General features: G+C 41.7%; 1 protein-coding gene across 1 annotated transcript in view; it reads right to left on the bottom strand.

Moving 5' to 3' along the window:
* The window catches only part of mctp1a (multiple C2 domains, transmembrane 1a), a 134,469-nt gene that overhangs the window by 82,269 nt on the left and 24,972 nt on the right, over positions 1-27,228 (bottom strand). Inside the window, exon 2 of the mRNA XM_084552044.1 lies at positions 434-554. Within this exon, the coding sequence (XP_084408170.1) occupies positions 434-554 (121 nt within the window). The remainder of the gene's footprint in view (positions 1-433; positions 555-27,228) is intronic.

Raw genomic sequence — 27,228 nt, 5'->3', positions numbered from 1 at the left:
ATGAAATGAGTATTGGCTGTGTGTCCAAAGCATATTCATCTGTGCCACACAGCAACTGAACTACAGAAACACATAAACATGAGCCACACTCTTGCAGCACCATTTCTTATTTGAAGTCATGACAGAGGCTCAGACATGTGGTTCTGTTTTCACAAGCTCACCGGGCTCCATATCACATCAAGTTAATTGAGTCTGATGAATAAGGGATGGAATATACTGTACGTCTAACAGTGTGTGTGGTTTTTTTAGAGAGACAGGAATGGTGCTGTGGTGCAAAGAGACAGACTCAATTAGGATGCGGACACAGACCAGGATGTGGTAGTTTTCATTTGTTGGGAAAGCTACGCGCTTGATAAATCTGTTCACCCTGTCTCTTCACATAACCCTCAATATTACTACGATAACAAGAAGAAAAAAAAAAACTATCTCCTACCTGTTCGATCCCGGATGGCGAGGTTTTTCCCTTTCTTTAGGACAATATCCAGCTGGTACATGACCGGACCTGGAGGCTGAGGTGGAGGCTCTGCATTACTGGGCCCCACTATGTTGATGCCCTGTAAAGATAAGACGTAACACAGGTTAGTTATACAGTTATTTGACTATTGTCCACAGAATTAGTATTTCATACGAATACAGAGAAATGAAAAAGAAGGAAAAGAGACAAAAATAAAAACAGACACCTTTGCATGAGGAAAGAAAATATATAAACCAGTCACATTTGTGCAGTCAAAAAAGAAATGAATACAAGCGAAACCATTTTAAAAGATAGTTGTCCTGACAATGCCCACAACGAATATGTGAAATCAGCAAACATATGAGACACTGGACTGGACTCAATCTGTTAATCTCCCATTTCAAAAGTGCCTGTATTTTAATACACTCGTAAAAAAACTAATAACTGGAACGGTCCTGCACTAAATCTGAGCTTGACGACTGTTACAATGTTCCCTTTATGTTGAAATGGCTTAAAAAAAGGTGGTAATTCAACTGGATAATTATGGAGGATGTAGTCTGCAGTGCTGTTAAATTCTAAAACACCACAGACTAAAATATGAAAATAACGAAGAATACAATCTAATAGTATAACTACCTCCAAAATGAAAGCACCGTTAATGAAACAACAGCTCTCTCGGTTATTTTAAACAAATTCGGAACACCATAACTTTCACGAAGCTAAGATTTTGTGCAGGACTGTTATATTGGAAAGCATTCGTTTCACTAGTATTCCTAATGAGGAGGAATGTAAGCAATGCGGTTTCGGTAACATAGTTAACGTTCATGATGAGACAATGCATGCTAAACATGTGTTGAAGGACTGTTCATGTCTAAATTGCATACACTGCAGACCAAAAAAACAGAAGCATTTATGGTCTGATCTAAGCACGCAACCTCCTTGGAAAGCTTCTGTGCATCCGGCTCTTGGAGAGGGTCATCCCTGTGGCTTTACATGTCATGCTGTAGACCTGATGTCAGTGCTGCAGTCGGCTTTGACAAGGGCTCCCCCCTAGCTCTAATCGAGGTTGCCCTAAGAAGCCACGTGATGACCCAGCCTGTGCTCCGAGATCCACTACAGCATACTTTCCTTCTTCATCTTTTACTCATCTTACTGTACCACCCTCATTTATAACCCCCCCCCCCCAGCGGACAACCCCTGCGTGGGCATTGCTGTCACGTCTCACCAGCGAACGTGCTTTGAGATGAGGCTAAGAATAGCTATGAAAGAGCAGAAAAATGCTAGTGGGCCACTGGGAGACTGCTAAGAGACTACCAAGGCTGTAGCATAAGAGCAACTGCGGTTTGAGAGGACCAGAGAGATTTGCAAACCACTAAAAACACGGCGAAGAGAGGAGGAAGAAGGCCTGTGAGACAAGTGCCTATTAAGAATGTCATTGAAATGCACTCTTCCAGATGAGTATTTCCTTTTTCTTCCTTTTTATTTTTAATCCAGTTCTCCAGAGTAATCTCTACCTGTCATAAAACATAAACTGGTGAGCAACTGCATTAAACCAGCCCTACTTAATGTACTCTATGAAGATCCTGAAGGTGAAAGATAGTACAAGACATGTATGTGAGACAAGCTAGGACATCAAGAATACGGTGACGGTGGTATGTACGAGTTTAACAGCAGATAATAGCTGTATATAAAAACAATTCATCAGCACTGAGAGATGAATACACATTGATCAGCCACAACATTAAAACTGCTGACTGGTGAAGTAGTTAACATAGATCATCTTGTTACAATGCCATGTTTTGCGGGAAACCTTTGGTCTTGTGCCCTTTCCACCTAAGCTAAATATTCAGTCAGACCTTGAGTGTGCATGGTGGTTCACAACGTCTCTACGCATGCTAAAATACCACAAACCATGGGGCTGCATTGTTCCTTTGTAGGTGTACAGTATAATTGCACCATGGTCACACTGCAGAACAGCAATTACTTTGTCTGTATTACAGCAATTACTATGCGCTGCTTCCAGAAACTACAACTATAACATGTACACCAATCAGGTATAACATTATGACCACCTTCCTAATATTGTGTACGTCTCCCTTGTGCCTCCAAAACAGTTGTGACTCATCAGAGAATGGACATGGTCCTTCTGAGGGTGTCCCGTGGTGTCTGGCAACAGGATGTTGTTAGTGGGGGTCTTGGGTCCTATGGGTTGAGGGGATGGGCCCCTGTGGATCATCCCACAGATACTTGATCAGTTTGGGATCTAGTTTATTTGAAGGCCAGGTCAACACCTTGTGCTGTTTATCGAGTTGTTCCTAAACCGTTTTTGTGTGTGTGTCTGTGTCAGACTGCATCCTGCTGGGGATGGCTGCTGCCATCAAGGAGTGTCATTGCTATGGGGCAGGGGTGCCTGCTCTGGTCTAGGTGGATGCACATGTCTAAGGAACATCCACACGAATGCCAGGTCCAAAGGTTTCCCAGCAGAACGTAGATTTGTCACTGCTCATTAAAGAAATGTGACTGAGCTAGCATTTGCAGCACAGACTACGGGAGGCCAAAGACTATAGTTGTTACACTTTTAAAATAACTGTGAATGTTTGGAACAGTATTTCCAGCATGGGCAGTCCATTCACACGCCCAAAGAGTGTTATTCCTACTGTCACCACATTCAAGAACAATAAATAATTCATATATCTATCATCATGGGCATCAAAACCTCCACGAGGAGACGAGAGGAGAGGAGAGTGCACACTTCACTCAGCAAAATTCAATACCACAGCAACTGGGCGAGAAATGTACTGTGAAAGTCTCAAAACTGGCAAATCTCCACAGAAAAATCAACCCGAAACAATTTCAGCTTTATAGCACCTGCTGTCACAAAACAGAGTCAAAAGGAAATAGAGACAGTGTTTGGGGGAAAATGAGACACTGAAATGTAATTTTCAAGGTAACAGGTCGACCAGCTCGGCAAATACCAACATAAATCTGATGTGAACATTCAGGGAGGCACTGGAGTTAAAGCTGCATGATTGGATTGGATAAACCTGAGGTCAACGGTGCATGTACCGTAATTGAACTGTATTTGTATAACCAATGGGATTACACAAAAGATGTGGGAGCATCGCCGTGTAACATTATGCCCTTTTGTCTATGGAGTTGAGGAACACACAGAGGAGCACAGTGTAGAGTTGGGTCACATCATAACACACAGCGATTAAGAAAGCGGGCAATCCCTAGACATGCTGTGCTCGTAGAAAATGTCAGGGCACGTGTTCTTGTCTTATCCATGTATACAATCCTAAAGGCATATACACACACACAAACGCACAAGACATAACAGGGCGTACAGGATTTGAAATGGATTTGGTGATAGCACAGGCTGCTTGAGTGAGCGCCAGTGTACATGATGGGATCAAGCAAGCAAGCAGCGGAGACTAGGATCGTCTAGGATCCTGTGCGTCTGTTGCACACGGCCACTGAAAATTTGCCTTGGGATACATAATGCGCTCAGCTAAGCACACTTCTTTTTTTTTTTTTTTTTTTTTTAATATAAACAGAATAGTTTCTGTCCTAAAAATGGGGGTCAAACACACAAATGCTTCTGAATTATAAATGAACAGAGTAAACCAACAGTGCAGGTGTCAAAGGAAGCATTTAATTTTGGATTTCCAGAATTGTCAGAGTAAAACCAAGCTGATATTTTGGTGCATATTACAATACACTGAATCATGTGTCACATCTGTTTAACAGAACTGATGTGTGCCTACTTTAAACAATGCTACTGCCAACACAAGCCGCTTTACAGCCTGTGTTTTATACACATGTGTAAATGCAACACACAGATAATTTTGTTCCTTTAGCTACAGAGACAGAGCACCGCTCTTGCTACTGCTGCTCTGTTAACATGCTGCTCACGTCAGATGGCCCGTGGAAAAGCAAGTTCTGCTTTATAATAGTGTACACCTATTTTGGGCAAAAGGTACAAACTAAATCTGAAATGCCAAACTAGGTAAAACTGAGGTAGATTAACACAGTGTCAGATCTACATGTTGAGAGCACCGACAAGATAAAAACTGTAAAATCTCCAGACTAGTATTTATTGTGGCCACAATCTCCTCCCAAAAAAACCCCTATGGATCCACACTAATCAGCCAAAACATAATGACTGTCATAAGGGTTAAGCAAGTTAAGGACTGGCCATAATCCCTGGCCATGTGAATTCACACTGATTAAGAAGAGATTAAGAAAAGAATAAGAAGTTTTATTGGCATTGTCCGGTGAAAAACTATGAAGCACAGTTTGGCAGCTCTTTGGTTCGAGAGTAATTAAAATAGAAACTATAGCAGCACAATGTACGTAATTGGTACAGTTAGGAATAGGAGAATATATAAACATTAAACAATAGTGCAAATGGTATCCATGGTAGTGCAACTGTGCCTACTGAGTGTAGGTGGACTGGGGAATAAATATGGGGGTTACTGCACAATAGTCTATGAAGGAGAGGTTGAAGTTGTGAGGGATTTGACGGTTTGAGGGAGAAGCTGCTTTTTAATCTATTGGTTCTGGATTTGATAACTCTGTATCTCTTCCCAGAAGGCAGTGTGGTGAACGGTCTATGTGCATGATGGGTGTGATCGGTGGAAATGCGACTGGCTTTCCTTTGGAGCCGGCCAGTGCAGATGTCTCTCCGGGGGGGTAGTGGTGAGCCGATGGTCCGGTATCTCTATATCGTGGCACCTGTCAGAGGTTGGTATATATTAGGCAGCAAGTGAATATTTCGTCCTCAGAAGTAGAAAAAAGGGAAAGTGAAAGGATTTGAGCGGCTTTGAAAAAGGCCAGAATGTGGTGGCTAAATGACTGTGTCAGAGCACCTACAAAATTGCAGCTCTTGTGGGGTGGTCCCAGGTTTGCAGTAGTCTGGTGTCATGTAACACGTTTTTTATACATCACGTGGATGGCCGGGTGAGTATGAGTTGCTTAGCTGGGAAATATACGGCACCAGGATGCAAGGAACATCGTCTCGCCGTTGCCAAGGGGCTGTGCTTGGTCTGCAACAACTGTCAGGTGGTGGTATGTCAACGTAACAGGACCCAGGTTTCCCAGGAGAACATTGCTTTGTAATGAGAGTGTTGTTCACTTCACTGGTCGGTGGTTTCAGTGTTGTGGCTGATTGGAGTACACAAACTCACAGACAAACTGACAAAAACACAAACACACACACACAGTCTCTACACACAGACAAAGATTCTGGGTCTGAACCAGACATTTTGTCCAATGACCCTGGTTGTCCTTTGGGACAGATTCATCTCTATCCTGTCCCCCGAGTCCAGCAGACCACAACCTTTACCTCTGAACACTGACACCTAAGTTCAGACACACACAAACACCAAAGAGTCATACTACACACACATTCACAGGGAAGGGAAAGGCAGCCAAGGTCCATCCCACTCCATCTGCTCTGTGTTTCATGATTCCCTGAGACTGACAGAGAACTAAACAATATGTACCTAACTCTATTTTCAGTCTCTCTCCAGTGCTAGAGGACAATTTAACTAATTTGGCCTGCAGTTGAGATACAAGTATTCTGCTGTAACACATTATATACTTAAAAATGCAAGATTTAAATAAGGGTTTCTGTACATAAACAAAATTGTGTAGCCCTTTTAATCAGACCTTATTTAAGTGGTGCATACTGTACATGAAACTTCAAGAGATGATAGCCTGTATGTGTGTGACCGATCCAGAGAGGTTCAACAAGCTGAGTACTTTACATTTTCGTTAAATGATCCCTGGAGGACTACACTGGAGAGTGCTTTTTGTGTTTGGAAACTAGCCTTCGGATCTTTGCAGAAAACCCTTTAGACTGAATCCCAAATGACTGTGTTGAAATATCAATCAATACTAGTTTCCTTTTCCATTAGCAAAATACTTCTGTGCTCTGATTAATGGGGTTCTTCAGCTTTGCTTTGCATGCCCTGATGGCAGCACTGTATCCTTAATCTCCAGAGGGATGTTTGAATGCTCTTATTGCACGTATAAACATTGCATGCATGTGTGTTTGGGCTCCTGGATTCTTCATGTGGGTGAGTGTAAATATGTAATGGTATAATATTAGATCACAGAGAGGAAAGCTGCTTCTCCAGCTATGCACATTGTCTGCTGCTTGCAGTGCAAGCAGGAGGGCACAAAAGGGTTAAGAGTGGATTATGTGGATATACTGCAATGAGCTTCAGCTGAGCTCTAAAACATGTTATAAATCCATACAAAACATTTAGAAAAACATCCTCACTCATTGATTTTTTTTTTTACATTACAGTTAAGTATTATTGTACAAGAAAACTGCCTCAGATTCACCCACACACAATATCATAGTTTGATGAGAGTGACAGGTTTAGAAAGTGAAATTTAGTATGAAGAGGCAGCTGGTGCCGTCTCCAATTCCTTAGCCACAAGGCAACACACTTCAAGCTCAGATGGCAATGTGGCAAACATCAAAAGACTAACTTTACAATGTCACATTTCTTTGCAGCAGTGAGTGTGAACAGGCACTGGAGGCTCTTCACCGGGGGACGCACTCACGTCCCACACATGACTGATAACTTTCCACTCCCCTGACAAGGCTGCTTCCCAGACTTTTAGTGACAATGGCCAGGCCGGTGAGCCCACTCATGAGGAACAGATTATGATGTAAATATGGAAAAATGTTTGGCATAGATGCCCTGATCACAGCACTCAGTCAATATAGTTTTGTATTTTTTTCCATTTAGTTTTTAATGTCCCAGTAAATTCTATAAAAAGTGTTAACGTTTTGATTGCTATTTTTTTAAATCACGATGGTGGAAGAAGGAGAGGTCTTATAGCAGATCTTCTTAGAAAGACATTTTCAGGGTGGACTTTGAAGGAAAAGCTGGATATTGTGAGGCTAGCCCAATCCTGGAGCTAGCTAGCCTGACCCAGCCAAGAAAACTTTCAGGACAGCGACTATGAGCTCTACTCTTGGCTGACAGGCTCAGAGGAGAACTCTAAATTGTTTCTTAAGTTCTGGTGAATAAAATTAATTATATTTACATCATTTATGTATACTCCAGACTCAACGGGGAATAGCACTAGCGCATCATAACAAAATATTGGTGAAATGAACGAGTTTCGTAGCAGATTATGCGTTATTTAGAGGCTGCGTTTCGGTGCCCCATTCGCTCCCACTATATGGATATACACGGCGCTCCACTGGATCTAAATATCTTCCGAACGACTCCAAATGACACCAAAGTTATATTGGTGAGTAAACGATTGTATTTTATGCCAGAAATAAGGTCCAGGTTGTAAAAAATGGTAATTCCCCCTTTAAGAGGTGTTTTGAATAAGGTTGGAGTTCACTGAAGGCCTAGGTGGAAAATGCACGGCGCGCCACTGGATTTTGCCACTTCCATTTTTCAACTTGTGCACAGGTTCCCTAAGCTGAACAGCCAATTGGAGAGACTTTTTCTGTCACCGATTCAGCACGCTGACTTGGCTGAAAAGTTCCAACTAGTGCCAAGAGTCCCAGGCGCATTAGAAAAACTAAAACCAAGACAGTCAGAGGTGGCTCAACACAGGAAAATGGCCGACTATTGGCCTGGTGTGCCACAGCCCTTACAGGATTTGTTGCCCTGCTACTTTAGCATGACTGCTAAAGGGCAAACTGATGCTTAACAAAAACGCTTAGAAAACTTCCCTCTTGGGATAGCAACCAAAGTCATATATTTCTTATACTGGATTATATGTCATGACAGTGGTGTCTTTATGGAGGAGGAAGCCTGTATTTAGCCCTGGGCCGTGTGTGGAGCCAGACTCTCGTTTCTCACAGTGATGACAGGTAATTTCCAGTCTCTGCACCCCCTTTCCTGCATAACAATAACCTACTCCTGCTTTGTTCATTAAGAAGAACGTTAAGGCAGCTATTCTTGTGTTATATTTCTGGTGCTATGCCACTGCTTGCTACCCAACAAAAAAAACTATTTCCAACTTTTTATTACACCAAATCATCTCTGACCATTTATTTTTCTGACAATGTATTAGAAATCAAACACCCAGGTTCTATGACCCAACACGTTAGTAGGAATTAGCAAGGATCTCAAATAAAAAAAAAACTCTGTTACTGCACATTAATCAAACCCTATTATGAAATCAAACTAAACACGCCTCTTTAATATAACTAATATTGATCTCATAATGCGGGCTGTGTAATTTAACAGTTTAAGTGATTCAACAATCAGCTAAAGTGATTATTCTAATTAGAAAACATCAAACAAGCACACACAAAGAACGTATTTTGTTAAAACAGGTTCTGGGTGATTTGTGGTCAGCAAAACACAAATATAATTTGTTCTGAAACAGATCACTGCTTTGTCTATTTGAGTGATGTAGAAAAAGATCTGATTTTGGAGTATAGACTGCAGTACTGCCATGAATCTTGTAATAACTGACAACAATAACAATAAATCTAATCTATTCATTCAGTACAGACAAGGTTAACTGCACAGTCCTCTGTTATTAATTTGTGTCTTTTATCATCAGCTAACAGTCTCACAGCAGTTGAGTAACCGGATCCCATCTTCAAGGGTACTATACTTCACATGTGGCTGATGATAGATGCACTTTAACTGTTTGCTGACAGCTGAGGGATGATGTTGCCAACCGCTGCATCACGCTTCTAAGTCACAAAGAGAGGATGTGGTCTTGTGTTTAAAAGAATAAATGGTCAGAAATCATCCATTTCAGTGTCTCACGCATGTAGTTAATGCACAAAGCCTTGATAAAAGCATGCATAAAAATATACACCGATCAGGCACTACATTATGACCACCTGGCTAATATTGTGTTGGTCTCCCTTGTGCCTCCAAAACAGTTGTAACTCATCAGAGATTGGACATGGGCCTTCTGAGGGTGTCCTGTGGTGTCTGGGAACAGAATGTTGTTAGTGGGGGCCTTTGGGTCCTATGGGTTGAGGGGATGGGCCTCTGTGGATCAGGCTTGTTCCAGTGCATCCCACAGATTCTTGACAAGTTGGATCTAGGGAATTGGAGGCCAGGTCAACACCTTGTGCAGGTTTTCATGTTTTTTTGAGTTGTTCCTAAAGCGTTTTTGTGTGCGTGCCATCAAGGGGTGTCATAGGTGGGTGGTACATGTAAAATTCACATGAATGCCAGGTCCAAAAGTTTCCCAGCAAAACAATGTATTGTCACAAGATGGTCAATGTTATTTACTTCTCCTGTCAGTGGCTGATTGCTGTATGTGTGTTTTAATTAATTCAGCTGAGCATACAAACAGGAAACCTACAAGTATGAAAGGAAAACTCAAAACAGAATGTATTTTATAGAGAACATGTCTGTCAGAAAAAAATGGCTGATGCTACTAAAGTCTGCAACCCTTGTCTATTTTTAGAGTTTGTTTCCTTGGGGTGCCTCCTTGGGAAACTGGGTTTTGTGTAAGTGAACACATACGACGCTAGCTGAATGTTGCCATGCAACCACCTAATCACGAAGCCTAAACACTAGAAGTCACCTTTGTGTTTTGAGATAAAGACATATGCCCTTGTTTCAACACTAAACCCAAAAATAGCATGAGAATGGGATGAGCAGGAAAATGAGTATAACATAAAGGTAAGCTGAACCTAACCTGTCTTTCAGTGCTGTGATATTTTACAGGATTACCCAGCGATCCCATTCTTTCTCTTTATGAATTCATTTTCAAACACGGGGGGTTCTTAACAAGCTTTTCCCGCACACGAAATGTAGTCATCCATCAAACAGATTCAGTTCAATTTCTCAAGACGAAAGCATCTCACTATCGTACACACATTAAACACACATGCTGAAAACGCTAACACATGCCATTACAGTGAGAAACAAAACACAACACAATCTGTAATGAACAACAAGCTCAACACTGACCTCAGCTACTCCGTGGGATTTCACAATTCTTACCACATACGCGTATAACCACACAGATAACACACAGAAACCTGTGAATACAGATACATAAGGATGTGAAGGCTCTTGAGGTCTGCCAGTGAGGAATATTGAATTGCTAGAAATGTATCTTTTATGCACTTGATCTAATTATAGAACATACGGGGGAGGGAAATAGTGTAGAAGGAGACTGAGGTTGTTTCCAGCTGTATGCTTCACAATACAGAACAAATCTTCAAACTCTCCCATTGCTTTTGTGCAACCAGACACAAAAGTCTAATGATCAGGAATCACAGTTATACTAGCACTATGACTAATATGAATATTGCACAGTCACTGCTAGATTGTTCAGCCTCTCTTCCTTTTGTATTTCAAATGTAACACATAGCTTGTAAAAACCCGCACAAAAGAAAACCTTTAATAAAACAGAGTTCAACTACAGTGATGTTAAATGGCTAGGATCCCCCCAAGGCACTGAAAACTGGCATTAGTTACCCTTTAAATAAAAAAGAAATTACATGTTCCATCAGTCACCTGCCAAGTGAAAATGAAAGAACTAATCTAAAAATAATAATGTTACTTGTAAGAATCCCCGCATTTCTGACTGAAGCCATATTTCCATTCAGTCAGCCTTAGTCACAGATGATGAAGGTAAAAGCAATTCAATAAATTCATCACAGTGACAGGAGAATCATTGCCATCCTCCTCTGCCTCCTTCCACCCCCTTTCCTGCTCGCTTTTACTCCACTTTCTTTTCTTCCCTCCCTTAGTAAATCCACAGGATAGCATTAGAACTCACATTTCCTCTTGAATGCCTGGGACTCTTTATTAAGTAAATTTACAGTGGAAGCATAAATACTTTAATACTAATCACAACATGCCAGTCACAAAACCTTGAAATACGTTCTCCATCTCCAAGAATTCCCTGACAAATAAGCTACTCCATTAAATGCCACCATCTCTGGGTCATTACTGAGCCTCTCCTCTCCTGAGTGTGCGCAGCCAGGTAATGCATATTATGACAGAACTCAGGGCCAGTGCAGGCTAGCGGGCAGACAGTCAACAGCTACTCGACTAGATAATGAGGTCTCTTTGGTGTATTTTTCTTCTCTTAATAACAGCCTAGTAGTCCGCTGCACAAAGAGCAAGCTTCTTCACGCTCTGGTCTGGGGTAGTGAATCTCTCGATGCAGCACATATAATATCCTGTTGACGAGCTCAAGCACTAACTGATTGTTTGAACTGGTGTCCATTAAACTACTGGTAGGTAGCTGATTCAACTATGACTCAAGTACTTGAGAAAACCCATAATTTAGTCATATGCATGCATTCCAGATAATCTTGGTTACTATTAAAAGTGTGCTCAGCTCTCTGCTGTACTCGCTGTACACACGACTGTGAGGCCAAGTCAGACTCCAACATCATCATCAAGTTTGCTGACGACACCGCTGTTGTAGGACTAATCTCCCACGACGACGAGACAGCCGACAGGAGGGAGGTGTCCCACATGGAGGACTGGTGCCGGGAGAACCACCTCCTGCCGAACGTCAGCAAAACAAACGAACCGATTGTGGACTTCAGCAGGAAACAGCAGAGGGACTTCCATCCACTCATTATCTGTGGCTCTGAGGTGGAAAGAGTGGACACCTTCAGATACCTGGGAGTGACCATCTCACAGAGCCTGTCATGGACTCACCACCTGAACACCATCGTGAAGAAGGCCAGACAGCGTCTCTACCTCCTCAGACGCCTCAGAGACTTTAAGCTCCATCTCAAGGTGCTCAGGAACTTTTACACTTGCACCATCGAGAGCATCTTGTGTGGGAGCATCACCACCTGGATGGAAAACTGTACCAGGCAGGACTTCCTGGCCCTCAAAAGGGTGGTCCGTTCAGCGGAGCGGACCATCAGAACCCTGCAGGACCCTGCAGGACATTTATACCTAACGTTGCAGGTTAAGGGCCAAGAAGATCCTCAAACAGCCCAGTCCAGTCACACCGGACACTCTCTCTTCTCTCTACTGCCATCAGGTCGGCGTTTCCGATGCCTGAGGACAAAGACTGAGAGGCTGAAGAAGAGCCTGCTCAACTCTGAGCCTTAACCAGACTTAAATACCACTGCACCACTGCACTTTACTCACACAGCTGCTTTCAATACTGTAAAGGTGTGTATATATACGAACTACCCCCCTCGAAGTTTACACTTGAGGTTACCCTAAATATTTTATTTTATTTTTCTCGGTTTACATTTACACTTATATTGTTTACCTTGTGTGTTATGTGCAATTACTACTGCTTTACTGTAGTGCCTTTTTTTTTTTTACTACTGGCTGCAGGTACAAAAATACATTTTACTGTGCATTGTACTATGTATAACTGTACATGTGAAAAATCTTATCTTACTTAAGTTGCATGTAATATGCTAAAATGAATTCATCCTCTTTTATTCCGTTGTACTGATGATGAAGATGACGTAAATGCCCAGATGGTGATATTTCAGTGAATAAAAAAAAGTGTTTGAAAAGAGTTCATAGATGTTCTACAAATAAAGGTCACAGAAACTATCTGCTTAATTTTTCAAAGCTGAAATTCATCATATTGCTGGGAGGACTAAAAACCAATAAACCCACGCAGGGGGAAGAAACAAGAGCAAAATCCAACAATGGTACCTGTATCGGTCTCAAGCCCAGTACGGATGATCAAAATTTTTGTTACCAACATAATCCAAACCTTTTTTTGGATATTTCCTAGATTCTATTTTATTTTTCCTCATCACCACCAAGTAAATTCTTACAACCTTCACACTCATAACTCTTATTTACACACCTGACTTTTCTTTGATTCTTCCTAAGATCTATTTCATTCTTCCTCTACTCTACTTCTAGTTGTTGTAGCCTGCCGTAGCAGCTCCCTTCTTAGGTTGTGGCAAATAGTCACTGCTGGTTGACACAAAATGCATAACCATCAGTGCCCAAGCGCAGAAGTTTTCCAACAGACACCAGATTTAAAACTCTGATAATATGTAAAATACAGAGAGGTTTACCGATAGCACTGATGTGCTTAATCAGCACTGTGTGAAGCCACCATGGGCTTGAATGTAACAGACGTTCATTAATATGTTAAAGTCCTGCAATGTGGCTTTACTCTTAAGAAATCCCCTTCCAAGATCAGATTAATATAACATTAACTGTGGCTTCAATGAACTCTGAGTTTTATAATTCAACACAATACCCTTGAACTGGGTATACGGTCATCAGTGCCAGGTTTTGATAAAAGTAGCATGGACCTGTGCCAGAAAGACTTTTTGCGAATTCTCAAATCAGCAGAAACTATAGACTGTAATCAATAGCTCATTATACATCAAAATAACTACTTCCAATGAAGAAGAAGAAGATTAATGAAAACCCAAAGGCCTTTTAATAAAATAATGTGTTTCCTGGAACTGTCATTAAACTACCAAACATTAATATTTTATAATCCTGCAGATATTCTTACAGGAACAAGCAGCTGGCATTCGTCTTGAATAAATAAGCTTATGTAGAGCAAAGAGAATAACAGAGTAACTATGTAGATGGCTCTGAATAACTAAGCAAAGCCAAAACATACTTTATAAGGTCAATGCTAAATCCTAATTACACAGAATTTACCAGGTGATTGTCAAGGACAAGACTTTATTTTTTTCTCCTGCCTAAATTAACCTTGAGTATATAATGAGGCTACGGACAATTGGAGAAGAGAATGATCATAATTAATTCCTGGTTAATGTCCAATAAACATCAAAAACAGGACAACATAATATCTTTCACTGAGGCCCTCTAGATCACGTCACCAGACACAAAAAAGCAGCACTCTATGGCGATTGTAAGACGGCATCATCCTTCTTATTATAATCACTATGAATGTCACACCAGTTGCCCTCGCAGTGTGACTCCACATCTCTGATCTCCATACAAAGAACAGTAACCCAGTTTTTGTTCTTCCCGCCAGCTGTGTCAAGACCCTCTGTTCCAGTTGTACCAGATGTCCGGGCTGAGTTGTGCGGCTTGGCCCACTTTGGTTTGACAACGGAACAGGCATTGGGTGACACAGAGGACGAGAACAGACATGGAGAGAGCTTCTTTGCTAGCAAATCCCATGATGAGCAAGATTAAGTTGTAGTCTGTGATTATGTGTGCATCTATGTGTGTGTGTGTATGTACACTACGGTCATGTCTTTACCACTGCACACAATGCACGATAAGCTCTTAGCTTACTTCTGCTCAGGGACTGCATTATGTTTTAGTTCAGATGGTTAAAGTTGTATGTTTTTAGTGTTCCTGATGCTTCATGCCTTCATACATCCAGCATGTTATTCATAAATCAGCAGTGCAGTGATACTAAATTTGTAACACTTAAATTACATTGCACTGTTACTGTTTCTTACAATATTTTTTTTTTTATACCATGATTACTATACTTTGCAATACTCTCCTATAACTTCCCCACATCAGGCTGCTTTTAATAACCAGTACTGTTTGTATATTTGTGTCTTATTCCTTTGTTGATTGTTGAATTTTTCCTTGTTATTGTGTTTCTGCCATTCCATTTTTCAAATTCCGTGGTGTATATTACACTTTCTGCTGCTGTAATGGGTGAATTTCCCCGATGTGGGATAAATACAGTATAATCTCATCTAATCTAATCTAAAGTCAAGTATTTAAAGCTATTGTGCATGACTTCGAAATTTAGCCGAGCATCCATAACTTTCTCAGAAGACTTGAGTTTTCAGTGATGTGATTCTCGTGCTGGTCCACCGGTATCATTTTACGTCTACCAGCAACGGCCAGGACAACAACAAGTAATTGGAGTGCAGACAAGTGAACTGTGTTCAGAGAAAATAAAACTGAATGTAGGAAGAGCCCAACAAGAAGTTCTGATGCTCCAGATAAAAAAAAAATAAACTTGGATAAAGGATGAACACAGGTTACCATTGATGAAGCTTTTCCTCATTGGAGAGAGCTTAAAGAAAATAAGAGACTCTACACCGATCAGGCATAACATTATGACCACCTTCCTCCAAAACAGTTGTGACTCATCAGTGATTGGACATTCTGAGGGTGTCCTGTGGTGTCTGGCAACAGGATGTTGTTAGTGGAGGCTTTTGGGTCCTATGGGTTGAGAGGAGGGGCCTCTGTGCATCAGGATTGTCCCCGTGCATCCCACTGATACTTGATCAGTTTGGGATCTAATGGATTTGGAGGCCAGGTCAACACCTTGTGCTGTTCTTCAGGTTTTTTTAGTTGTTCCTAAAGCGTTTCTGTGTGTGTGTGTCAGGCTGCATCCTACTGGGGATGGCTGCTGCCATCACGGAGTGTCATTGCTATGGGGTGGGAGTGCCTGGTTTGGTCTAGGTGGGTGTCTAAGTAACATCCACATGAATGCCAGGTCCAAATGTTTCCCAGCAGAACACTGTATTGTCATAGATGCTCAATGTCCTGTCAGTGGTTTTAATGTTGTGGCTGATCAGTATAGACATACTGTCTAGAGTTTTAGTAATTACTCTCACTGCCAGAGGGGAAGACAAAAGTAATTCAAAGAAAATTCTGAGGCTTAGTTACTGCTTATATGTGTTAGACGCACATGGTTTTCTTGTGCGGTAAAAAAAAAAAAAGTTCTGTAAGCCAATTAGGCATCGCTTATTTAAAAAAAAAAAAAAAAAAGGGAAGTGAATCTCTTGTGTGGTGGTGAGGCACCTGAATTTGAGTACAGATAGGACACCATGTTTAGAGCATCTCTAAAAATAATAAAAAAAAAACAAGTTAATCACCACCACCACTCTTTGCTAGTGTCACTGTAGAGTAGAAGTCTCCCTACGCATCTCAAGGGAAACCCGCCAACAGAAAATGACATTTTCAACACATCCACATAAATTGTGTCTGGTGTGAATTAAAAGTGCTAAATGTGTTAATACCACATCCGGAAGCAACTACTCTTGCAACACATTCTTCCCACACATTGACACGTTGTCATCGGTGCGAAAAATTACATTCACAGGCACGTTGACAGGACATACCAGACGCTAACTTATTCATCATTCAATGTAGCTTAAGGTTAGAGAAACAACTCTCGTGTCTGCTGCACCTGACAGCTACACAAGGCACCCGATCTCCATAAATAATGAAGAGGAAATATCTTCCACTGAGAGCGGTAGACAGAAGGAGAAGGTGAAACAAGAGCAAGGGAGTGACCGGGTTGAGTAAAGGTGGAGAGTATTCAAGAAGGAGGAAGCTTGACAGCATGAAAGATGAAAACAAGAACATGCAGATAGACCTATGGAAATGATTTTGGGAGACAGCCAGACTCAAACCGACAAGACTGAATAACCTGAACCAATTTTTCATACAAAAAAGGAAAAAACCATCAGAAAGCAAAACATTAACAGGATTCCCCGTGTGTTTGTCACCACTGAACGCGCTGCAGAGCCGGCAGCGTCAAGTGTTGCTGACATTGCAGACAGACAAGCTGCTCGCCCTGCTGCCAACCCAACCTGTCAAGCAACCAGAAACGAGTCAGTGCCAGTCTGAGAGCACGCTGACACGACTCCCCAAACAGAGCACGATGCAGCATCCCTCAAGAACACGTTGATCCATGGTTGTGTTTGCTAGCTCAGCAACTTCACAGCAAACTGTACCAGCCTCAAAAGACTGCTAATGTGTATTTTTTTTTTTAAATACACAATAGTGTACTACTTGCTACATAATGTATATTTTGGCCTCCAATATCAAAACATAGAAGCATTTCTTGTTGGATTTTGGATCTATACTTACTGTTATAAATGTTAATGTGTTAATGTGAGTCTACCAGAATGACAACCACTAAGACCAATGAGAATTTATTTGACAGGCCTGGCTCCAATCTAATGGATTCGTGCTTTTAAGACCAATAATGACAAATAATCATGTCATGCATAATTGAAGAGAATATCAATGATTCATATTTAAAGAGGACATGTCTTTCTTTTATAGTGTAAATTAAAATAAGATGCGTTTGTTCTGATTACGTGATTGCACTGGTAAATCAACTTGTTGACTCTAGTTTGCCATATGTATGTCTAAAGGCACCTTAAATACCACGACTTGCACAATGATTAATAACTTCATAATGCTGAGCTTAACTCCAATATGCACCAGCAGCAGCGTGCCCAACTTCAAAGAGTTTTTTTGTTAAACTCATGGGAACTCTGATTTAATATTCTTCTAAGATATTTAGGGCTGCAACAACGAATCGATAAAATCGATAGAATTCGATTATTAAAATAGTTGGCAACGAATTTCATTATCGATTCGTTGTGTCGCACGATTATTATGCCACGGAGATGTTTGTTGTATAAAAAAAAAAGTTGTGTTGAGCGCGGAGCGGACGTAGAGGAAAGACCATCGGAGAGACCGTTGTTTTTAAACATGGCGGAGGCGGAGAAATCAGTACAACCTAAGTCATCCAAGGTGCAGTACGCCGAAATTAAACTACAAATGAGACCTGGAAGTGGAATCCAGTGTTCAGCCTGGTTTGTAATGTGTTGCTGCACCGGGTATGGTACGGTCGTATGGCGAAGGCGAAGCGGGGAGATTTTATCGTCACGTAGCGTTTGTTAGCGATATGTATTTATGCCTTTTGGATTCGAGACTTCTCCTGTCACATGAACCTCGTTGTCAACTTGGGAAATGGGCAGGATGTAAGTTTAATGATTGCTGGCTTTGTAACGTGAAGTTGGAGAGAAGCTTAGCCACGTTTGCTATTAGTATGCTTCAACTGAAGTAGCAAGCGTCTCACGGCATATTACAAAATATAATAACAGATAATAAAACGTTCGTGGCTTGTAGCCTTCACCAGCGTCCACATAACGGAGATGGAGGAAGTAAAAAAAAACAGACAGATGCAACAAGAGTGACACCTGCTGAACTAAGCGATGAAAACAAAGGAGGCGCCGCCGTGTGGCGTAAACTGGTACTGCTCCATGTAAAACACTGGCTGTTACAGCTTGAATGAAGTGATTTCGTTGATTAGCTGAAACATGCTGAACAATCCTTATGAGGCGAACTGCAGACTCTACCGATTTTTTTAAAATGATTGAATGAATAATTTTTTAAATGATTACTTTAACAGCTCAGAGATGTTCAAGGAGCAACCTGTTTATGCACTTTCTGCTCTGTCAGCTCTGTTTTTGAATAAAGGGTTGGAAATTGATTCTTTTTTTTCCCGATTCATCGATTAATCGAAAAAATAATCGACAGATTAATCGATTATTGAAATAATCGTTAGTTGCAGCCCTAAAGATATTTGCTATATTTGGTAAAACACTTCAGACCAATATCAACCTGCCGTCCTTACAGCTCATTTGCATCCAAGGGAAGGTCAGTACCGCTATTCTTCACCCCACAACAATACTGTCCGTGAACCTACAAAGACCAATTTGCTGGAGGTTTGCTATCTAAAATGTGTTTTGTTTCAAATTTAAACATAACAGTTATGCAATATGGCTATTTTCACACTGAGCCGACAATGGCAGCTTTACAATCGCACCTGCAAAAAGCAAGTGGCTCCTCCTCTCCATGTCTGCCCAGCTGGGATATTTACACCAGCCAAATGCTGGTGATGGTGCTGCTGAACTCTGCTTTACAAGCTGACAGGTAATCAGTCATAGTTTGGAAGTCAGAAACTCAATTTGGGAGCCAATGTTGCATGTGTAGCTAATGAATGTTGGAATACAGCAGTGTAAACTTAAATGAATAAAAGACTTCAATACTGTGGGGACCATCCCCATGCAATAACATCTAACACACACAAAGATGTACAACTGTGTAATATTGTGCAGAATGAACTTAATCAACTCCATTTTTTGGCTTTCATAGTTCATATCGGATTTTATGGGTGCAGTATATTATGCATATACACAGATCAGCCACAACATTAAGACCACTGACTAGAGACATAAATAACACTTATCATCTTGTGACAATGCAATGTTCTGCTGGGAAACTTTTGGACCTGGCATTCATGTGGAACTTACTTAGACATGTACCACCCACCTAGACCAGACCAGACACACCCACCCCATAACAATGACACGGTTTGGGAACAGCTCAAAAAACATGAAGAACAGCACAAGTTGTTGAGCTGGCCTCCAAATTCCCTAGATCCCAAACTGATCATGTATCTGTGGGATGCACTGGAACCAGTCTGATCCACAGAGGCCCCTCCCCTCAACCCATAGGACCCAAAGGCCCCCACTAACAACATTCTGTTGTCAGACACCTCAGGACACCCTCAGAAGGCCCATGTCCATTCTCTGATGAGTCACAACTGTTTTGGAGGCACAAGGGAGACCTACACAATATTAGGAAGATGGCCATAATGTTATGCCTAATTGATGTACATGCAATTTTTATGGCAAAATGAATGATTCAGTCACACGTCAGAAACAACATTTCACATCAAACGCTGCTGTAGATTCTGCACTTAGCGTCTAAAACACATTAGTCTCTCCCTGGAGAACTCTACCATCTATGCATTATGCATGTTCTATCCACTACTGTGTCTGCAAGCTTTATAACCACACATACTATTCATTTATATAGACACTTCGTTACTCGTCTCAACAGTCTTTGGACTAAAGCAAACATATTCAACGTTTTCTTGCCATTAAGCGGAATTGAAAATTGATGAAACCTCTGTTTTTAGTCCAATGGGTCCTCAAGAAAACCCGCAATTTATCCGTTGCTTGTCTAATGAGAGGAACATCAGTAGGGAGGGCTTCGTACATCTTCTCATCAGATCATTTGTGTTAACCCTCCTTGTGTAACCCCCTTTGTTTCCCCTCTAGTTTTCTCTGTTGCCTTGGATCAATTCTCCAACCTCACATCTCCATCTCTTTCTCTCCTGTCTCCCCACCCCATCTTCACCAGCTTTTCTTGCATTCTGATCACGTTCGGCACCAAACCCTTGACAGAGGAATTAAGGAAACAAGACTATTTCTTGACAGCAGGCAGAGGGGTGTGGACCAGGGACACCACTTGAGGGTGGGGAGCACAAAATCTTATTTTTAGTACCTGGTTAAGATGAAAGCACAAGCAGGAAGATGCCTGTTCTCAACTGCATCAATCAGACACATTTGTGAATTCCATGCACTCCATAATTTTTATCTCTATCTCCCACATTTACATTTTACAACCCTGCTTTTTTTATGGCCATCCTCTCCTTTCACATTTGTCTCACTATCTTCCTTGGGTCTAACAATCCAAAGTCAAGTCACACTAGCAGCCAGCTCAGGTTCCACACTATTGGAAACTGGACACGATACATCCACTGCACCTCCACCCTGTCATCCTGTACCACAAACACACACACGCACACACACACACACACACGCACACACACACACACACAGAGTAAGACCAGCACATAGTTCAATGATTCACGTAAACAAAGCTGGCAGGTTTATGGAAATTCTGTATGAAAATCTCCTCGGCATGCAAACGTGTGAACGTGCTGAAGTGACGGAAACATTTAGCTGATGAACGGCACATTTTAATCCCTTCACCACCTCACTCAAATCCTCTGGATGGAAATGGTCTTGGAATACAAGAATGGAAAACACTGCTTCCCTTCACACTCAATACACCGGGAAGCAAGAAACATCAGTTTACAGAATGATTAGTAGCCTATAAGGAATTAAAAAAAACAGCAGACACAAAGTCAAAGCATCATCATGTCCGTGTGTATTTTTGCATCTGTGTGCAGGAATACCTACAGTAAGGCTTCGTCCCACAGCTGAGAGAGGCAGCGCTAACATCCAGACACTGAACACGCTCCACTGTACTACTGCTGCTGCTGCTGCTGCTGCTGGCTCACTCTCCTATATGAGAGACACACACACACAAGCTCGCTCCGTACCTTTTGCATACACATACATAGCAAAGGATTCCCAGCTGTGAGGTTCTTGCATGCCCCATAGACAGTCACTCAGCCTCACAACTTGGCAGATTGCTCGCTCTCTCTCTCTTTCTCTCTCTCTCTCTCTCGCTCTCCCTTTCCCTCTCTTGCTTTCCCTCTCTCTCTCTCTCTTGATAACACACACACACACACAACTGTATGGAGATACTCACTGACTAATTCAATGGGATGGGAGTGAAAATAAAAAAGTTAACAGGGGCACATCTAGGAAATCTGCACCAGCTGCCGTCTGTGTCTGCAGATTTTATATTCACCAACAATCTCAGATGGATGTTTGAGCAACATTACATATCAGCTTTACTTAACAATACAGCATAGAGACAGTGGTGGAGAGTACTATGAGATAAAATATTAATGAGTGTGGAGATGACTGCAGTTATATACTGCCCTGGGAGAAAGATCTCATTTTCCTTCTCTCTTTCCGGATCATTTAAGCTTTGACTGACGATCTTTCAACGCATCCTCTTCCTCTGCCGTGGTTTAATGTCAATGAGGGGAGAATTAGTGCCACCAACTGTTTATCTTGGAGGGCTTAACTGAACTACATTTGAATAACAGCATTTCGATGCACATTTCTTCACATTTAAGTGAAGATTTAGTTGCAAAGTCTAACATCACAATATCGCCGTTGGCACATTTTGCTTTTAAGACAAATGAAAAAGAAAACTCAATAAGGCACAAATGTCAATTATTTATACAAATGTGGCAGTCTCATATTGAATACACCGATCAGCTACAACATTAAAACCACTGACAGGAGAAGTAAATAACAACTTGTAAATAACTTGTAAATAACTTGTAAATAACTTGTGACAATACAATGTTCAGCTGGGGAAGGTCTGGACCTGGCATTTGTGTGGATGTTACTTAGGGCGTATTCACACCAGGAAGGTCCGTTAGTTCACTTGCTTTGGTCCGGACCAATTTTTTTTTTCATTTTTTTTTTTTAGTGCGGTTCGCTTTCACACTGTGATTAATTGCAACCGGACCAGAATTTATAAACAAAAACACATGTGCTAAGGTCGTTCAGCCATTGGCTGGTAAACGTATAGACGGGGTAAAGAAGGAAGCCAAATGTCCCACTTAAATAGGCTACAATGGAGACTTTGCGTACTGTAGGTCTACTTGTTATTATGCTAGCAATATGGTTTATAAACTGAGCGCTGGAATCCCCTCTCTCTCATTTGTTTACTAAAAATCTTATATACTTCTGCATTTTTATGTGTTTTCTCCAGCATTTGAGATATCTGGACATCTGCCCAGATATCTAGGAGGCAGCGTGTCTCCTCAGAGCTCCAGGTTAAGCCACGGCTCATCTCTACCTAACCTACCTGCGTTTGTTTGCTTCACGTGTCTCTCTCTGTTGTGTGTGTCACTGGGCTATCCTACATTTCCCATAACTAGTGCAGTGCCCGTCGGAAGTATGTATTCCTATAGTGGGAGCTGAAGAAGATTTTTCAGTTGTGACCATTGTCGTGACCCATGTCTCCTCCCCACAAAGACACCTGCCCAGTTTCAAATCAGCGTGCCACAGACAGACAGACAGACACAAACTCACCAAATAAGTTAAAAGAAATTCTTGATTTATAGATAGATGATCAAATCACTCATGTTTTGTCTGTAAACTGTAAAATAATGTTGAGTCTCCGTTGCCATGGTTACCATGTAGCGTTTGAGCCAGCGCAATAATTTAGAACTGTCATCAGGCAACTGGAAATATTAGAGCGGAGAAAATCTATTTTACCGATATATTTTACATTTCTTATCCAAACAACGTCAAACTTAGCAGTGCACATCTTCGTGCCCGTAGCAAGACACCTGCCCAGTTTCAAATCAATCGGGCCAACGGTTCGCGACATATGCGTGCCACAGACAGACAGACACACAGACGCTTCTTGATAGATGCGCGAAAACTACGGGAGCTCGTCAAATCCAAAAAGGTAGATTTTTGCAACTTGGGTCGGATCGAGGTCGGGCTGCTTTCACACCATAAAGGAACCGCACCAGGGTTCGGTAGGAACCGCTCCGAGACCACCTCCTCAGCTGGGTCTCGGTCCGCTTGTTTGGTCCGCACCAGAGTTCGAGTGATTGTATTCACACCAGTCAAAAAGGTCCGAACCAAGCAAGGAAACGAACTTGAGTTCGTTTTAATCGAACTAAACAAGGCAGGTGTGAATACACCCTTAGACATGTAGCACCCACCTGACCAGACCAGGCAGCCCCATCCCATAGCAATAACACTCTTTGATGGCAGCAGTCATCCCCAGCAGGATGCAGCCTGACACAGGCACACACACACAAAAACGGCTTAGGAACAACTCAGAAAACATGAAAAACAGCACAAGGTGTTGACCTGGCCTCCAAATTCCCTAGATCCTAAACTGATCTTATATCTGTGGGATGGTCCCCAGAGGCCTCTCCTCTCAACCCATAGGACTCAAAGGCCCCCACTAACAACATTCTGTTGCCAGACACCACAGGACACCCTCAGAAGGCCCACGTCCATTCTCTGATGAGTCACAACTGTTTTGGAGGCACAAGGAGGACCTACATGATATTAGGAAGGTGGTCATAATGTTATGCCTGCTCTGTGTATATCACAGTGCACAGTATTTAAAAAGTAGAGCTGTTCTAATTTAAATAAATCCTACAAAAGTGGGTCAGACGTCTAAATCTTTACTCGCAATTATTTGTATGACAGGTAACTATAAACTAAAATTATATGATCATGACCGTCCTAGCTTCTTCTGCTCCGTTAACAACTGTTGTATTTGGACCAGTTTGTTAATAAGTGATACAAACAAAGCCTATTTATAATAGCAGAAACGATCACTTAGTTTTAATACTGAATTTAGACGCAACTGCTGACATTCTGGCACCACATTCTTAAAGCTCATTGTCCTTAATTAATGCTCATTAATGTAGTTCAGCACGTTGTAACAATGACAGGCAAAAAACATTGGCAATGCAAACCGGGTGGGTATCAAGTTGAACTAATCTGAACTTTGAGGCGACGCCATTGAGGTTACAAGTCAATGGAAGTGACTAAATCCCCCAAATATTTAACAAACACCATCCACAACTTTGGTCCCTACCACCAAATTCACAATGCATCAAGTGAACTCAGATGGAGCTGCAGTGTTGTTGATTAATAGTTCACATAAAGTGGTTACAGCATGAACAGCTAGCTCCATCCATACACTAGCAATTCTGTTATGTTCTGTCTGTTTCGCTCAGAAACATTTGGGGTAGGAAATATACAACAGGGTTACCTGGTCAACCAGAGCCTGAAACATCCACTAGAGACCACCCGTCAGCAACAACATGATGGCCGATGAGTTAACTGCTGTATGTGAACAGAGCAGAACACTTTATCCGGATGCTCGTAACTACAGCCTGAATGATGTGAATACCGCAGTAGAACACAAAGATTCCTCAAATTTACAGTTTAGCACAACATCAAGTCAATTTGACTTCAGGCTTGATCACATAGAATAATTTAGCACATGGGTGTGGGTGCGCTGGGATGGATCAGCCATAAACCCTAGAGCCATTAAAAGGTTTCTACTGTATAAAATTCTGTCGTGATAAAATGTTCCAGTTATTTACTTCTGTTGCCGTTGACCTACGTGTCAATCTTGCCCAATTTGTTCTCCCTTGCTGTGGCTGTTGGTGTAAACATTTTGTTATTTCGCTGTGCTACTGGTGAAATCTCTTTATACACTATAAGAAGTCTGTCATTGATTTTTGGACAACAGGAGGGCTAAAACCTTCCCTCAGTGGGTACTTCTCCCGAGGACATCATGCTGCGATAGTTCAAGTTTCTTCACTTGGGCGGCCAATCAAAGTTTAAGAAACAATGAATTGTACCGTGTGTGGGAAGGAAAGACAAGTAAAGTTAATGTGTGGTTCAGCAAAACCGAACAAGCCCAAGATTATTGTCATACAACATAAATGTGTATGATATGTGTGTGCATACCCAGCACATGTTTGCCCATAACAATATCATGTATTCTCCTCCCGAGTAAGTGAGCTGTAAATTATGCAAAGGCTTATATCTCCACCCTCTCTCCTTCTGTTTTTGTCAGAACCATCCACCATGCTCTCCTGCCTGCTATCTATTCATGTCACACAACAGCTCCTCAACAGGAGCTATCTGTCCAGAGAGAGAGAAATAGAGTCTGATCCTGGGAGACACTTTGGAAAGGTTAACGTCACGAGTCCAAATGAAAGAAAGAAATGCGCTTCGGTAACGCGACGTATAAAAGAGCTGCCATAAAAATGGTGAGAAATGTACATCAGCACAGATGACTGAAAGGTGGAGCAGTAGCAGGAAGAAGAGAAGAAGGAATATTGGATTGTAGATATATAAGAACGTAAGAAAAGTTGATAGTAGTGTGAGTGTTGGAGCGGATAGGAAAAGAAGGAGAGATTTAAATGATACCGCAGAGGAGGAGAAAGCAGCGGAAATATATAACATAGAACAAAAATAGGATTGAAAACTGGGAGGGGTTCACAACAGGGAGAGAACATATCTCTCACTCCTTTTGGATCTCTTTGCATTTGGGAAGCTGAACAGGCTGACTTGGGGGATAAGAGCAGAGAGGTGCCACTCTGCTTCCTGGCACAGACAGCTCAAAACAAAAACTCTGTCGAGGCACTGGAGGGGACCACTCTGTGTGAGTGTGTGCCGAGTGTGTCTGTGTGTTAAGTGCATGATCTTATATTACAACAGAGTCAGATCCCAGGACACGACAGCTGCCCCTTTCATGTGTACTGTTGTATTAGCCTTGTTCAGCAGGCAGTGTATCTGTCAGCAGGTCTTATGACTTTAGTTGCTGAGTTCAATTTGACACAACACACCTCGTCCTCGAAACTAACAACATGACAGCAAAACGGATCAAAACAAAATGGGAAAAAAAGAAGTGGAAGCCTTAATCCATTGTGATAAGGCGCATTTTCCTTAAACCAAAGCAGTTCTGATGGGTTTAGAAATAACAACAACCAGACCAGGGAGAGATTAATATAACAGCTTGTACAATACAATATGTGGAAGTTTGCACTTGTAATGGTGCATATTAATTTATATATTTAGCACAACACGTGGGGACTGAGGCTATAGTAATCCTGCTTGTGTAAACACTGTAACCTGCCAGCGCTATTCTTGAGCTAACAACAATTTTTACACACACACACGCGCCCATATACGATGTGTGAGGCTGTTTCTTTCCAACGCACACTCAAGCTTGTGCAATTATACACACGTATGCACCAAACAAACACAACCATTCTGTCTATCCACCCTTGCCTGACTTTCCTGTGTTGGCATGTCTGCACCAAGGAACCCTGGAGTGTGCACCATCTGTCTCCTCATTATTAACTACACATTACAGAGCAAACACACGCACGCACATTTTATATATATATATATATATATATATATATATATATATATATATATCACACACACCTAGCATTTCAAGCGTAAACACTGCATGACATAACTAAAAAAAAGCTCTTCAAACCCTCCTCTAAGTCTCTGGTGCTGCAGCGTTATCAGTGGAAGAAATGGAAAGAGGTGCCAGCTTTATCACAAGTAGTGACACGGTGGCCTCGACTTGCAGGAAGACAGATGGTCAAGGAGGGAGGATAGAGACGGGCATGCAGACAAGCTCATGAGACACAGGTGCATTTATTTCCCATACTCCATACCTTGTAGCAAGCTTGTGACATTTACTCCAGAATTTAAATCAATAATCAACTGAAGAAATGTAAAGTGGACGTAGGCTCTGCATACAACTACAGGGATCAACCAATCTCTTAGGAGCTCAATGCAT

The sequence above is a fragment of the Chelon labrosus genome (genome assembly GCF_963514085.1).
Source record: "Chelon labrosus genome assembly, chromosome: 9".
Taxonomy (NCBI): Eukaryota; Metazoa; Chordata; class Actinopteri; order Mugiliformes; family Mugilidae; genus Chelon; species Chelon labrosus.
This window is presented reverse-complemented; position numbering and strand designations above follow the sequence as displayed.